Here is a 16,194-nt window from a genome sequence, read left to right as displayed (position 1 = left end):
TCTATGGTTCTGGAAAGTCAAAGTGAGGGCTTATTATAAGCATAAGACTGGGTTGAAACAAGTTTATGATCTTTTGCTTTATCTGGTAAGTGCACAGAGTGCACATTTGCACTGATAAGCAAATGTGCACTCTGTGTCGGTACTGTATAAGTCACAAATTTTAATCAAACATTAATCATAAACAATGGCATGGTAGCTCTCAATAATCCTCACAGTGCTTGAATCTACTGATCACCTGTAATCCCATTTTGCAACTCAGTCACCCAGGAGAAGTCATATTGTTTCCAGGAGCTGATAAGGGAGTACATGAACTTTGCAGGGAACTTTGATGCAGCCTATTATGCGACGATGATAACTGAGTGCTCACAGTTAATGGTGGAAGAATTCAAAGGGAGTCATGTGTGGTAGGAACAGGCTCTAAACCCAAGCCAGCTATTCAATGAGTTGAAATTAGAGTGGAAACTGAGATGAAAACTCCTAGAACCCACCTGCTTAGAATCATGCCACCAGGTTCAAACACATTAAAAGTAAAAAAAACAACAACAAACAAACAAAAAGTAAAAAGTGCATCATCTTTGGATATTCCATGGCCATCTCCAAGGCAATCATAAAAATCACCATTAAATGCAGAAGATAACAAGGTGATGCAGTGTCCCCATTGCTGTTTTGCATAGGCCTAAACCCCCTAAGCCAGCCTGCCACTAAGAGTGTATACTGATTCAGGAGTGGAGCAACCATCAGCCGCCTCCTGTACAATGCTGACGTTAAGATGTATGCCAGGAACAAGCAAGACATCGATTTACTGCTCCAACGCAAAAGGCTCTAGAGCGAGGACATATGGATGCCATTTGGGCTGGATAATGTGGCTGAATGTTTTCAAAAACAGGAGATAGTGGACATAAGGAACAGCTACAAGTACCTGCGTATCCCTCCGGCTGATGTGAGCCAAGATAAAGACCCATGAAGGTCAGCCACAGCCAAACAGCTGTAGAAGGTAATGTGCTGAGAAGCCAGCTCAATGATAGGAAGAGTGTGGGTGAGGATTAGTGAGGGTTAGAGACACAATCCAGAATGAAACACAGAGCATCTGCAAATACATCGGGAAGATGACCCCAGAAATCAACTGAAGACAGATGGTGATGAGGAAGTATCATGGAAGACCAAGTCCTTCCTTGAGACATACCATCAACAGATAGAGGAAGTAGCAGATATCTCGAAACCAAAGAGCAGCCAGCAGGACCCAAGCTGCAGGCTGTGCAAAGGTGTCCCTGAGATAGTCCAACATATAGCGGCAGGATGTAAGAGAAAGTTCGACTGAGTACATGAGAAGCACAACCAAGTGGCTAGGATAGTGTACATGAATGTCTGTGCTGCATGTGGACAAGAAAGTCCCCAGTCCTGATAGGAGAATCAATGAGAAGTATTTCAAAGCAACAGGAACTTAGTGTTTTAGCCAGAGAAGCAGCTGCTGGCTGACCAACCACACATAGTAGTGCCTGACAAGAAGCAGGAGACCTCAGATGTGATAAATGAGGCAATCCTGGCATATGGCAATGTCAGGAAGAAATAGCACAAGAACATAGAAGTACCAGGGGCTTCTACCCAAGAGTCCTGAGTAATTTTCAGAAAGAAGAGGCATAATCATTCCAACATATTTTTAACCTGAGAAACCTCTAAAAGAAGGACCCTGTGAAGTTCAGTTCACACTCAGTTCTGACCCCCTAATAAAGCAGCCAGCTGTTTTTACAATGTAAACACTGGACTTATTGTACCCCGTAATTATTCCAGGGCTTCCCAAAAGCAGTTTCTTGAGATTGTGCACGGCATAGAGACCGAGCGTTCTCTATTGAGGCTCCGATGCTTTGGAATAATCTTCCTCTCCATATTAGACAAGTTACATCAGTGCCAGTTTTTAAGTCCAGATTTTTATTCCCTGGCTTTTAACTCTGGGGGCAACTGACATTTTTATTAATTTTATTGCTATGTTTGGTTTTTCCTGTTGTATTACTATATTTATATTTGTACTGTACAGCACTTTGGTCTACCAGGTGTGTTTTTAAAGTGCTATATAAATAAATGATGATGATAATGATGATGTTTTCTTGTTCTTACAAAATAAACAAACAACTAAAACCTATGCCTCTTTGATACAAAATGGTAAGACGACAGTAGGGAAGTGACAACATGAAGACCTAATCACTGGAAGCGTGACTGTCAAGAAACCGTTCTTAAGGAAGTAAAGCAAAACAGATTACTCAGGACTTCTGAGCAGAAGCAAAACAGGAAGAAAAGTCTGAGGTATGCCAAATTATACAAGAACTGAAATGAATCAAATTTTCATGTCATATAATTTTCATTATTTATGGAGAAGGTCATTGACAGGTACAACAGTGAGTGTTGACAACCATAAAACACAGTGGAGACTGTCATAGTTTGGAGCTTCATTTTAACCAGTGTTGTTGGGATCTTGTCACAATTACTGGAACTGTAGTATGAACACAGAAAGTACCATCAGATTATGAAACACAGTGCAATACCATCTGGAAAAAGTGCAATTGGCCACGGCTTCATTTTTCAGCATCACATTGACACATCGTGCAGTGTCCCCATTTAAAAAATCCTTGAAAATGCTCCTGCCCAGAAGGTTGGCTGTTTTGACGTTCAGCACTCAGGCAAAACCGATCTAACTATCAGCTGATCTCTAATTTGCATGCCTTCATGAGACACGTTCACAAAACTTTACCCTCCAGTGTTATTCTACTGTTATTGTTGAGGCATCAGTTTTCACCAAGTCTGCATTTCATTTGAAAGAGATGTGAAACAACCAGCGTTGTAAGTTAAATTATGTTTAGGGTAATGTTCAAACACATTATGGTGGAATTTGCTTTCTCATCTGCAAAAGTTCAGTTCATAAATGTTAATTATACTGTCTGCAGTTGATCTTTTATTGTCCTTGATATGATAATATCAAGTTCACTTGCACAAATTTCTATTGGAATGATGATCACAATTTTAATGTAAAACATCAAAAGAAACTGATGATAAGTGGAAAATTAATCTGTCTTATTTTATGCATATATCTTTGTTCAAAACTGGAGAAAGTATAATGTTTCCCCAAAAAAGATAACAACAATTTCTTAGTTTATAAAAAAAAGATTGCTGATTTTTTTTTCTATGAAAATAATAATTAGTTCAATTGACATGCTTAGATTACTTTCCTAAAGTCCTTGTATGTATGTAAAAATGTCCTGTACATTTTAAAGTCATAACAATGTACTAAAAATTGATTAGCACTTTATATAGCACACAATTCTTTTGAAATATGTCACCTGGAGTGCAAACCCATACTCACTAAGCACCATTTAAAGCTTCAAAGCTGAACCATGCTGTTTTGGGTACAGTGATTATATAGGTCATTAGTCTATGAGCAAGTAAATCCTGAGGAAATGTATCTTGCTTTAATCATTATTTTTGTGAATCATTAAAGGAAAAGTTTGTCAGTTATCCAAGTGCCTAAAGAACCTAAAGAACAAGAGACAAAGTTCACCTGCAACATATGTCACATTATACTACTTTTTCTTATTGGTTCATTTTTAATTTTTTTTAAAGGAAATTCTCTTTGTTTCTGTTTCAGCTATCAGATAAATAAAACATACATAAACACTTAATATCCTGTATAAATGTAGCTTGAGTTTGGGATTTCTTGCATTTCTTGCCAGGTTCTGTGTCAAATCTTTAAGTTAAGCTAAATTCTAACACTACTAAAAACAAAAAACAAAAATAAAAACATGAAACTTATATGAGTGTGTTTGATTTGAATATGTCGATGAAAACATGTTCTAAGATTCCTGTTGTCTCTGATTTACCATTATGGAAATAACTGTAAAGATACTAAAGACCTACTGAATAACTATTGCACTGATGCACTGATGCATCACTTTTATGGCACATGGATACAGTCGGCAATACTAAAGTAATCCTGAAGCAATAATGAACTAGTGAGAAGCTGCTATGTATGAAGTTGTAGATCTGTTGCTGCAGGTGTTCTACTAACCCTCCTGTGCACGTGTCCAAACCATCTCAGCATTGCCTCTCTAACTTTGTATCCAAACTGCTTAACTTGAGCTGCCCCTCTAATATACAAATTTCTTACTACATGGGGGAGTAAACAACAACATCACTAAAACGCACAGATAAAACACTGCCCCCTAGTGGACAGATTAAAAACATTTCTTAATCATTACTTCTAAAGAAATAACTACAGCTGGATTACAATTTATGAGTCTAAGGAAGGTGAATTATTCACAAAAAACCTTTAACACTTAACTATGGATAGAGCTCTACAAAGTTATATTTTGCTATAACTGTTAGCATGTTTCCCATAAAATAGGAAATAGGTGCAGTGATTTAATACAGCTCAATATACACAAGTCAGTATTGGTATCACTATGTTTATTCGACGCAGCCTGAACTCTCTTAGGCAAACTTTTTTGTCCTTCAAAAACAGTCTTCAGAAAAGCTTCTTGAAGAACACTCAAAGCTCTTTTTTGGATGTTGGCAGCATTTTATTTTGTTCTCTGTCAACATGATCCCACACGAGGTCCGGGCTCTGTTGAGGCAAATGCATGACAGAGTTTTCGCTGTGTTTCACAGACACTTGCAGACATTTAGCATGCCACAGCCCCCCACTGAGGCCATTATCTGATGAGGCTTCAGTAGATGGATCAATAGAAAAGCCAGATGCATTTCTCAGACTCTGTCGTGCGTTTGCTGAATTTTTTCCTAATTTCTTAAGCTGGGAAACACACTGGAAGCAATTTCCTTAACATCTCTATTAGAGAATACCAAACTAACAATCTGGTACAAAAAGAAAGAAAGCACCGGTTTGCTCAGCATGTTGACAGAATTATTTTCATGGTTAAGAAAAAAGACTTCACAAAATATAACCATGTCGAGAGCACTCTCGAGGAGGAAGGTGTACCACTATCAAAGTCTACAATGAAGAGACACCAATTTCATGAATGGAAATACAGCGAGTTTACAAAAAGATGCAAAGCACTCAAAAAACATTCATGTGACCTTAAACAGTTCTGAAAAAAAAGAAAAGGAAAAGGTCTTTGAACAGAAAATACCCAGATTAACTTCTATTAGAATGATGGGAAAGGAAAAGCATGGAGAAAGAGATCCGAGGAATACCATATTGTCTGTCAAATATGATGGAGATAATGTACTGTTGTACTGTACAGGATGATACTCTGTCCAGGTTCAACTAAATGTATGAACTTTAATGGGATTAAAGCATGGAATAATACACCGTCTGTTAATAATCTGCCATTAAGCTACAACATTAAAAAAGACCTGTTTTATTTTTTTCTCTGTATAACTTTGTTTTCCGTATGATTGAGAATTCCTGTTTAAAGATAGATAACTCCATTGACCCATAACAGGCTCTTACGCTTCATGAAAACACTAACCCCATCAGACAAAGTCTTGCATGGAGATCCAGAATGAGGGCAAATGATTAATCATTTTATATTTCTTCCATTTTTGAATGAATGCACCGAAAGATGTCACCTTCTCACCAAGCTTCTTGCTGATGGTCTCATAGCCCTGTACAGGTCGACAGTCGTGTTCTTCGACAGCGCTACATCACTAAATGTGATGTAGACTACCCGAGGTTATGACAAGCAAGCAAATAAATGCTAGTGGAATAACTGGTGAGGGTAGTGTTAGTGGAAGTATTAAAATCGTGTAATCCATTTTTTTTATAATGCCATATGATGACAACTTGTTTACATATGTGAGGAAGAAAGTTAAAAATAAATGTAAAAATGAAAGCTCAGTAACCTTTATGGTCAAATCGGCCTTCTTCATACTATAAAACTAACCAATTAGCTTTATACAGCAATAAAATAACAATGTGTTTTCTTATCTCCATTTCATTTCTTTGAATAATAAACTTGTAACAAAGCTGACGTTGCACCTTTGAAATACAGTATTAACCTTTCTATGCAAAATATTATATAATGTATAGTGTGCAAATTAAACAATTAAATTAAATCCACTAAATGAAAATGTTGAATCAGCAGCATGCTTGAAAAGCAGATGAAATTCCTTTGAGTAAATCCTGACAGTATAATTAGAAAAAGAGCAAATGAGCATGACTTGTGTGGAGACGTTACCAGGAGAGAGCGTCTTCTCTCTACAAAGTACACGGCAGCATTGCTCTTAGGTTTGCCGAGTTCATCTGAACAAACCAAAAGCTTGTGGACTTTAGAAAAACCTATGAGGTCATTCTTGGGAATTATTAATATGACATGCTAGCAGATTCACTTGAACCCAATAATAGATGACACATTAATCTCTTCTTTTAGCTGCTGTTGTAAAGACCAGGAATTATTTTTGGAAAGAATAATGATAAGGAAGTTCGTCGTTCTCATGTTGGTGAAAAAACATTAACATTACTGTGAAATCTATGACGTTCAAGATAACTTCTGTGTACAACATCCTCTCCAAATGTTCATGAGTGGAGATCCAGACATCCAAACCTGGGTTAGAAAGTACCCATCTCACGGTGTCCATGAGTGTACGGAAGCACAGAAGTCACATCTACTAGTGAAACTGGGACATTAGTGAGTACAAATAGGAGAACATGGTAATACTGAACATTGCTATACATTTGTACCTTTGACTTTTGTCTATAACCATTCAGTTTTTCAATGTGATAATTTCACACAAATTTCATTCAAAGCTTACAAAAATGTTTTAAACAGAAGAGACAAAGCCACAGGAATAAAAGCAAAAACAGCACCGTTGATTTAATAGGACACATTTGAAGATTAATATGGCAACATAGTATAGCGGACATATAAACAGATCAAATATTAAAACTTGCACAATTATATACAGCAATAGCTCTCCTTAATACGTCAAATGTATGCTAACTGAGGCCTGTAGAGTCTATAGCTCTTGGGTTTGTTGCAGTTTCTCTGTGCACGACACAGTCAAACCTCAGGATGAATTTGCTTAACAACTGTTGTCTGTTCTACTATTTTCTAGGTGCTTTAGGAAATGAATCTGTCAATTAGTCACTTTTTAAATGAAAATTATTAGCCTATCACCATAAAAGAATATTTGCTTCACAAAGCACTTATAAACATATTTATGTCTTAGCATTAGTTTTAAAAAGCGGTATCTCATATCTTTATTTCAAGGAATGGTTTGGTCGGGAGCGGTACCACTGCATCCAGACTGTTGGATGACTTCATTAAAAGTAAAGACAGGGTTCCATAAAAGAAAGGAGAGATAGTACAAAGCAAAGAAAGGCATGTCAAAGCATCAAATGTAGATCTTGGAAATGAAACTCATAGCAAAGACCTCCTTGACTCCTGGACAGTGGTTGTTGATCAGTGGTCATGACAATTTACATATTAATGATTAAGGAACTGATCATTGTTCATTGTTAATTCAGTGAGGTAGTTTCAGTCATTATGCAAATGTACTGCTTATTATGTTTGGGAAACCTGCAGTCAGCTGAGACTGAAGAAGTCACTTGGATGAGTGACGAAATGTTTCTCCCACTGAAAACACTATAGCCAGATGAACAGAATCAACCTTTTGGGGTTTAATTAGCAGTCTTGACAATTGAGCATGCATCAAGGCTGCTGATGATCAGATAATCAAGTGCATTTGATCAGCAGCACCTGGCTACTACATACCCTTATAATTCCTTGAAGTCTATCTAGTTTTTCTCTGACCTGTGCGATGCTTGTTTCTTATTCACATGACAGTGTAAACACATATACAGATGGGTCAGCTTAAAAAAGCTTCTTAGTGTTGGGCCTTCATAACAGCTTAAGTGCATGCAGACATCAATTTTATAGGTTTCCTCAAATCTACAACAAGGTTAAAAACTATTCTTCTATAACATGGATATATGTAATAAGAAGTTACAGGGGTGTAGCTCGAGAATATCCTCAACAAAAGGTCTGGAAAGTAACATATTCAGTATAATTCAATGCAATATATTCTGAAGTAGCCTAATAGTTTTAACCCAACCCTTCTTGCTCTGAAGCAACAGTGCTAATCACCTCACAGCTGTGCTGTCCACTCCAAAATACAATTTATCAAATAAATATCGATTACACAGACTAATGAGATCTATTTACCAAACTATAATTCACTGTCAATGTGGTTTTTTGTTGGCAATGATTATTACCAAACACTTAATAGATTTCGTAATGAACCCGGTATCACAGCAGCAATGCAATAGACACGCGGGTCCACCGTGCAGATGTTGCAGTACCAGCAGGGGGAGATAATATATTTAAGGCCAAGAAGTCGCTAGTGAACAATGAAGTGAAGTATGAAGTATACCAGGGTCCTTTATTAGCCAGATTAAGCTAGGTGGCTAATGTGTGTTTACATTTAAATGTGTTAGTAATGTCTGTTCAAATGCGTTCCCATGATTATTTTCATGGTGTCTTGAGATAAAATACCTCCCTCTGCCATTATTGCAAATTACTGCACGTGTGTCCATTTCACTCTTGCAAAGAGTGACACCATGGACCAACATGCCTAATACATGTTTTGGCGTGATGCTGGATGCAGGACGCGCTGTTAAATAATCCTGAATTCTTCTTTGTTCTCTGATGTATTCATTTATAGTCTGGATGACATTTTTTTCTTGTAGCAAACAAAGATCAGCCGACATAATGCGTACATAGGCACTACCAGGCTGGGGACTCCTGCTAAGAGGAAGATAACAGCATAGATCCATGAGGGGTAGGGTATTGATGTCAAAGCTGGAAATGTCTCCTGTAAAAGAACAATGAAAAAAAATCCAACAACCTATTATGAGTTTATGCAATAACTTTTCAAACTGGTAAGCTATGTGACTGCTGCCAATTTGCTTATTGTCTTTTGACTTTACTTATGATGATAAATATAAACATTTGGGACGCCATATAATTGCATCAGTGAACATTAAGATACAAAGCAAAACAAAGAGGAGGTGCTTAAGTTGATTCAGTAACTAGGATGGTGGTTGCAAACTTACAGAATTTATGTCCCAGACTAGATAGTTGAGCTGCTTTTGGGCTTGAGTCACCAGGTAGAAAACCAAAATAACCAGGACAATCAGAGGACTGATAAATCGCCACGTAATCTGCCAGAAAATAGAAGGCTTTCGCCCAACCATGAACTTTATGTCCTCGTTGAACCTGCCAAACAAGAAAATTTCAGTTAGCTTCACATCATGTTATACAAAAAATTACCACTTTTTGATGCTGCTTTTCCAAACGGACAAAGAATCTTAATGTCTAAGTTCAGGTATTTCCCTTAATACCTGAACTGTTTGTTTTAGCTTGATATGTGCTGAAATGCCTGCACCAAGCTAACCCCGTTGTTCTTTGTGCTTTGCAGAAAGCTGAGCTACCTTATGCAGCTTAATAGTAGTGAAATGTAAAGCTACTCTTCCTGACACTTTACTTGAGTTTCCAAATATGCAGCTGAAATTAATGGTGTTGGATTGTGTGTCCACAGGTGTTTGTACTTTGCGTCGTAATAAAATGACGGTAAAAGGCTCCGCCCACTTCCTATCCATGTCTTACCATGCAACGACTCTGTGAATGGACTGGAGAAGTGTAGTGGTAGAGTCCTCCGTCAGGAATGAGATATGTGTGTCGACTTTTTATTCTCCCTTAAAATTATTATGCCATAACGCTGCACAGAGCAGCTCTGCTAACAAATGGAAGCACTACTAACCTGTCAATGCCATAGATGTAAACAACAGCTATCATCTCGAACAATCCAATGGTCAGCAGTGGAACAGATCCAGCAAAGTTATCAAAGAGAGTTAACCAATAAATTCCTGATGGTTGTGCAAACAGGAGGCAGATGATGAAGGATACAAAACATGTTGCTCCTAAAAAATAAGAACAATGGATCTTTTGTTAAAAATCCAGCAAGAAACTCTAAAAATGTTCAATTTAAATGTAAAATTCTGAGGAATGCATCAAATGTAGATAAAATAAAATAAAATAAAGCTAAGTTACCAGTCAATATTTCATGGGGCCATTTTTGGGGAAATAAATTAAAGTCTTTCAAAGGGACTACGACTCCTTCAATGTTTCCGAAAAGTGTTGAGAGTCCGAGGCAGAGAAGCATGATAAAAAATAGGACAGACCAGGCTGGGGAACCCGGCATTTTGGTAATGGCCTCAGTGAAGACTATAAAGGCCAGACCTGTTCCCTCCACTCCCTGAACAAATGCAATGCAGATTAGAATATAAAATAATAATAATAATAATAATAATATTATCATGGGAACTTAATAGATTTTCATTAAAATAGGCACCTCACTGAGGAGTTTCTGCATGTCACAGGTTTTAATGTCCAGTCCAAAAACAGTATCTGGATTGGAGCTGTTCAGATGATGAAGGGCTGCATTGTAGTTGCTGGCAGTGATGCTGTCTTCAGGGAGTTCAAATCCATTTAGTAACATCCTGATGTTTCTGATGAGAAATTACATCAGATTAGTAATTCGGGGTTACTATTATCTACTTAAAGGATATGCTTACATATGTTTATAATGGCAATGCACAAATGCAGGTGTTCATCAGGTATTCTTACCATCCCCACAATTGAGTTAAGCATGTTAGCATTTTCTAGTCACATTAAACACATATTTTGCCGTAGCTTGATGTGAATATATAAGGATGTTGTGGTGCTGTGTGCTGACTGACAAACCAGCTGGTGTCATGTCTACAGGCAGACTGCTTGCAATGATGACGATCTCATTAGACTGACTTTAAAACCTTTGTACCTATAACTGAACACTGTGAAGTCAACAAAGAGGATAAAAACCTTTACAACCTTAACTCAATGTTTTGCAGAAAAGAAGCTAATAGTTCTGTTGTGCTAAAGCCAGAATGTTTGTTTTTTACAAGACTTGGGAGAAAATTTTTCAAAAGATGCAAATTACATTTGCTGAAAGCATGGTGTTAAGGGGTAGGGGTACCTGGACGTCACAGGGTTTTTAAATTCCTGGTCAGTAAGTTTAGTGCCTTTTACCAAAAAGTAGTAAACTTTTTCAAAGCCTTAAAATAAGCTTTACTCACTTGTTGATACAGGTGTCATATTTCTCAGTGGCCCTGAAGCCAATGATGGAGTAGGTCACTGTGGCTGCATAGACTGAGGTGAGGCCAGTTACCACAGACAGGATCACAGAGTCTTGCACACAGTTGTTGCTTTGGAAATTAAATGTGCAAAAAGAACAAGGAAACAACAGCCTGACTTTGGTTTTTAGAACATTTTTCAATGACTTATTTTGCCTATTTTTTTTAAAAGAAATTAAATTAAAGTGAACAAAATGCTAAAAGTGCAGTTCCTTACTGAACAGGGTTGTAGCTTGAGAAGGAAATCAGCCCTCCCCACGCTAAGCCAAAAGCATAAAAGACCTGTGCACCTGCATCCAACCAAGTAGTTGGATTCATCAGCTCTTCCACCTGCAAGAGGGAGACACACACTGACATGTATTTCTGACCTTTAAATTCATACTTTAAAAAAAAAATCAAGATTTGAAACATACATCTGGTGTGAAGAGGAACTTTATTCCACTCAGGGCACCTTTAAGAGTCAGTCCTCGGATCAGGAAGATGGCCAGCACTATGTATGGCAAGATGGCTGTGATGTAGACTGCCTGAGGACAGAAATGAGAGTGGAACAACTTGTGGGATGGAAATGTAGCTATAACAATTAGCATACAAAATTTCATAATTTACAATGCTTTTTCTTTCTTTTTTTTGTGGAAACCTATTCTGGTACTTAGCTTAATGCTATCAATGCATCATATTAAATGTCTTTTTAAAATTCCAGATTTTAAAAATACATTAGATTAATCAGCTTTGTGGTGGAAGTCTTCCACTTTGGTGGTCTAAGAATCTCGTCACTGCTTTTTGCCGATGATGTGGCCCTGTTGCCTTCATCAGGTGAAGACCTCCAGCTTACTCTAGAGCAGTTCACAGCTGAATGTGAAGCAGCAGGAATGAGAATCAGCACTTTGAAATGAGAGGCCACGGATTTCAGCTGGAAAAGTGAGCAGTGCCCACTCTAAGTCAGGGACGAATTACTGCACCAGGTGGAGGAAGTTAAGTATCTCGGGGTCTTGTTCACGAGTGAGGGGAGCGAGGGATTAACAAATGGCTCTGACGTGGATGTGGACGCTGCACCGGACTGTTGTGGTGAAGAGAAAGCTGAGTGTAAAAGCGAAGCTGATGATTTACTGGTCGATCTACATCCCTTACCCTCACCTAAGGTCACGAGCTCTGGGTAATGACGGAAAGAATGAGATTGTGGGTACAAGCTGGAGAAATGAGCTTTCCCCAAAGGGTGACTGGTCTCTCTCCCTTAGTGATAATGTGAGGAGCTCAGTCATTTGAGACGGGCACAGAGTAGAGCTGCCACTCCTCCACATCGAAAGGAGCCAGTTGAGGAGGTTCGGGCATCTGACTAGGATGCCTCCAGGGGCCACCTGGGTGAGGTTTCCTGGCATTTCTTTCCGGACCCCGGCCCTTGGGCAGACCCAAGACATGTTGGAAATGTTATATCTCTCAGCTGGACCAGGATTGTGTTGCACTTCCCCAGATAAGGAGGAGATGCCTAAGGAGATGGAGATCTGGGCTTTTCTGCTCAGGGTACTGTCCCTACGACCAGGCCCCAGATAAGCAGAAGAAAACTGATGGATGGATGGAGGGATGGATACTCACGTTAATGAATAAAATAGGAACATTGGCAGAGTAAAGAGTGATCATTTTATTTAAGGTTCTACAAACCTTGCCTGAAGTACTGATCCCTCGTATGCAGCAGATACAAACAACTGTCCAGGCAGCTAACAGACATATTATAATGGGCCACTGGAGTCCTCCAGAGTCTGCTATTGAGTTAGAAGCATTCAGAGTGACTCTGTAAAAGTAGTAGTCCACCGTGGAGCTCTGCTGGCATTCTGGTATAAATCCTAAAGTGGGAAAAAAAACCACTCTTAAACATAGCAAAACAGATGCTATGATTTGTGTGTGTGGGATGAAAATCAGTGTACAAATACCTGTCCTGTTTTCATTGAGAGGACAATTAGTCCAAGGCAATGGATCTTGAAAGGAATTGAAGAAATACCACATGATCCAGGCAATTAAGGTGTTGTAGTACAGGGCAACCATAAAGGACACTAACATGGAGCCAATACCTGAGGGACAGCATTAATCATCTATCATCACAATCACTAAAAACCACACACTGGGTATTTTTGGTTTTTTTGCAGGGACCATTTTACTTACCAACACCTGTCAGATATGGGCTGATGGCCCGCCACACTCCCACACTGCCTTTTCTAAGGCGCTGCCCAATAGCAAACTCTAGCAGTAAGAGAGGCATTCCTTCTAGCACCAGCAGAATCAGGTAAGGAATCAAAAATGCACCTGCAAATATATTTAAGTAGGTTAGAGATTGTTAGTATATCATTAACAGGTGAAAGTAACACACAACTGTTTTCAAGCACAGAATTCTGGGGAACAACTAATGCCATGACAGACATACACGACTGTGGGTGTAAGTCATGCACATGAATGTTTTATTCTCAAATCAGTGCTTTATTAACTGAATTAGCCTGTGCTATATGAATAAATCTAAACTGCCTCTAACCATTCACGCGAACAAACAACGGCCAGGTTCTCTTAGAAAATTTAAATACCACCACTAATACTGTTACTACTACTAATCGTCTTATTAAAATTACTTATCATTGCTGGATGTCATCATTTAAAGTCTAATTTCTTTGCTTTTTTTTCTTAACCACAGTGGTTTTCTCATTTCGGTCTAACCGACCATGAGATGTTTTCTTGTTTTTCTTGTAGTCTATTAGTGTTTTAACATATCGGGTTTGATGTCCAATCTTTTTCTTACTTGAGCCACAGTGATCATCTCAGGAAAAATTATATTCAGAACTTTCATTTTTTCAGCCAGAGGCTCTTTTTTTTTCCTTTTACATTTTTGAGGCTTTCATCACTCCAATGGAAAGCTGCGCTTCCTCTTTGAACTTAATAGTTTCAGTTTCTGCTTTCTTGGCATGGTGATGCAAGCTCCTCCCTTGCTACATCATCACCACTTTCTTTGCTTCACCTAGAGGCAAGTGTGTCTACTTAATGGAAAAAATCGGATTTGGTTCAGAATGATTCAGATTCAATTTACGCATGATGGTAAGAACAAAACAGACTGCTTTGCGCATTTCATAAATCTGATGGTAATTTTGTCATATTAGACATATCAGTAAAAGAGGGCCGTTGTACGCTGGACAGAAATAAAACCCAAAGTGCAGATGTCTGGCCATTAACACAGCATATGAGCCCAAAGACCTCATACAGTGGTGGAGGAACAATGATTTGTTGATGAACAGTACCTGAAAGTCACATCCTGAATAAATAGAAAACAGATCCAGCAAGAACTTGACACAGGACCCCAGAGATACGTCTAACCCTTCAGTTTATCCATGTACATGAAGGCTAAGTATTCCAAATTACACAAGAAGTGGACTGATAATCAGATTGTGTGGGTTTATTTTTGTTTTTTGAACAAGGCTCTGAGTTTGTTAAATGAAGTGTTTTCTGTTAGTCTACATTTTAATGCTTTATGTTTTTGACAAGTGTCCGTTTGTCTGATTCTGTCTGATAACGCGACAACACGATGAAGTGTGTAGGAACTTAAAAATGTTCAAAATTCGACATATTTATGATAATTTAAAACATCTTCTAATAAAAGTTATTAATAGCAGTTAGCCATTAGCAACTGTGTGGCCCTAAAAGTTAGATATGCTCTTATGTACAAATACGATGGGCGACGTTTATCACTATGGTTAGTCATAGATGTGTTTGGCTATATTTAGCACTTTTTTTTGTAGGCTAAAAATAAGATTTCGTGTCAGTGCAACCTGAAAGGTCACATTGCTGTTTTGTATTAATCAGTATACACCATCACTATTGCACAGAAAGGACACTCGTTGCTATAGCTCATGATACTGTGCTTGAGTTAACGATTTAAAAAGAATGATTAAATTACAAAATAAATGCATATTTTAAAAATATTTGAGTGCAATAAGGTAACTGCATAAAAGTCAACACCTGTCATTACATAATTAAGATTGTGTTTAAACTTAACCAGCTGGACTCAGGGGACATCTTGGTGAATAATCATTAATGCAGCTTGACTGCAAACCTAAGGGCACTCTCTTGTATTAATGAATTGGTGACAATTTAACTCCATTTAAGTGTTGGTACAAAGGTCAAGTGATTTTGTTGCAGTTAAAGTTTTAATTATTTAAAGAAAAGCATATTAATATTATTAATAATAATAATAATTATTAGATTAATATAAAAATTACTTCCTGTATACCACAAACACACATTTTTTAAAATCAGTAAATCACTAAATTGTCTGATTATTAACCAGATATGTTATCTTGCCCTTTCTGTCTTAGCTTACCTCCTCCATGACTCTGACATAAGTAAGGGAATCTCCAAACATTACCCAGACCGATACAGAACCCCACACAGGTTAGTATATACTGAGCTTTGTTGTCCCACTTGGGTCTGTCTGCAGCCTCCTGTTTTTCCATCCTCTCCAGATCTTCATGCCTGGGGATTCTGAGATCCAGTCCTGGGTTAGGAAGTACCAGTCTCATGGTGTCCACCGTATACTGAAGCGCACGTTGTGTCTACTGCTGGTGAAGCGTTTGTCAGGGGGGAGTGCATGTGTGTGCGCCCCCATAGGCTTGTCGGGTAATCATGAAACGATTTATGACCTTTACTTTATCTGCAGTGTTGGGCAGATTAACCAGACACAGGCACACTCTGTACTTTCTCCTTCATTTGTAGCCGTTGAGTTTCTTAGTTTTGTTACAAATTAGTTAACAGTCTACATGAACATTTAAAAGAACAGAAATAGGAGCAAAACCCATTTCTCTTGTTGCTATGGTCAGAACTCTTTTTTTATTCTAAGCATCAGTTTTATTTTCATCACTTTTTGTAGCACATTTCTTCTCACTGAAACACTAAATCATTGCTTGAACCACAATCTAAACTGAACCACAAAGATTTTTAACTGACTATAACTGTTTTTTAATATCTATAGCTTATATTGATTGGCATTG

General features: G+C 38.0%; 1 protein-coding gene across 1 annotated transcript; it reads right to left on the bottom strand.

The window, feature by feature from the left end:
• Window positions 1-6,793: 6,793 nt before the first annotated feature.
• LOC146683422 (sodium-dependent neutral amino acid transporter B(0)AT1-like) lies at window positions 6,794-15,797 on the bottom strand. The gene is made up of 12 exons (XM_085446360.1): window positions 15,528-15,797; window positions 13,331-13,471; window positions 13,102-13,239; window positions 12,833-13,014; window positions 11,590-11,700; window positions 11,394-11,506; window positions 11,120-11,248; window positions 10,357-10,513; window positions 10,056-10,260; window positions 9,766-9,925; window positions 9,059-9,221; window positions 6,794-8,817 (listed from the first exon to the last, which is right to left on the bottom strand). Exons 1-12 carry the CDS (start codon window positions 15,724-15,726, stop codon window positions 8,662-8,664), a joined length of 1,854 nt encoding a protein of 617 aa, XP_085302486.1. The 5' UTR covers window positions 15,727-15,797; the 3' UTR covers window positions 6,794-8,661.
• Window positions 15,798-16,194: the final 397 nt, after the last annotated feature.

Source organism: Copadichromis virginalis, linkage group LG22, assembly GCF_057382275.1.
Source record: "Copadichromis virginalis isolate Kocher_CV1m ecotype Utaka linkage group LG22, C_Virginalis_male_GT1.1, whole genome shotgun sequence".
Taxonomy (NCBI): Eukaryota; Metazoa; Chordata; class Actinopteri; order Cichliformes; family Cichlidae; genus Copadichromis; species Copadichromis virginalis.
The sequence above is the reverse complement of the archived record's forward strand: the minus strand, read 5'-3'. Positions and strand labels throughout refer to the sequence as shown.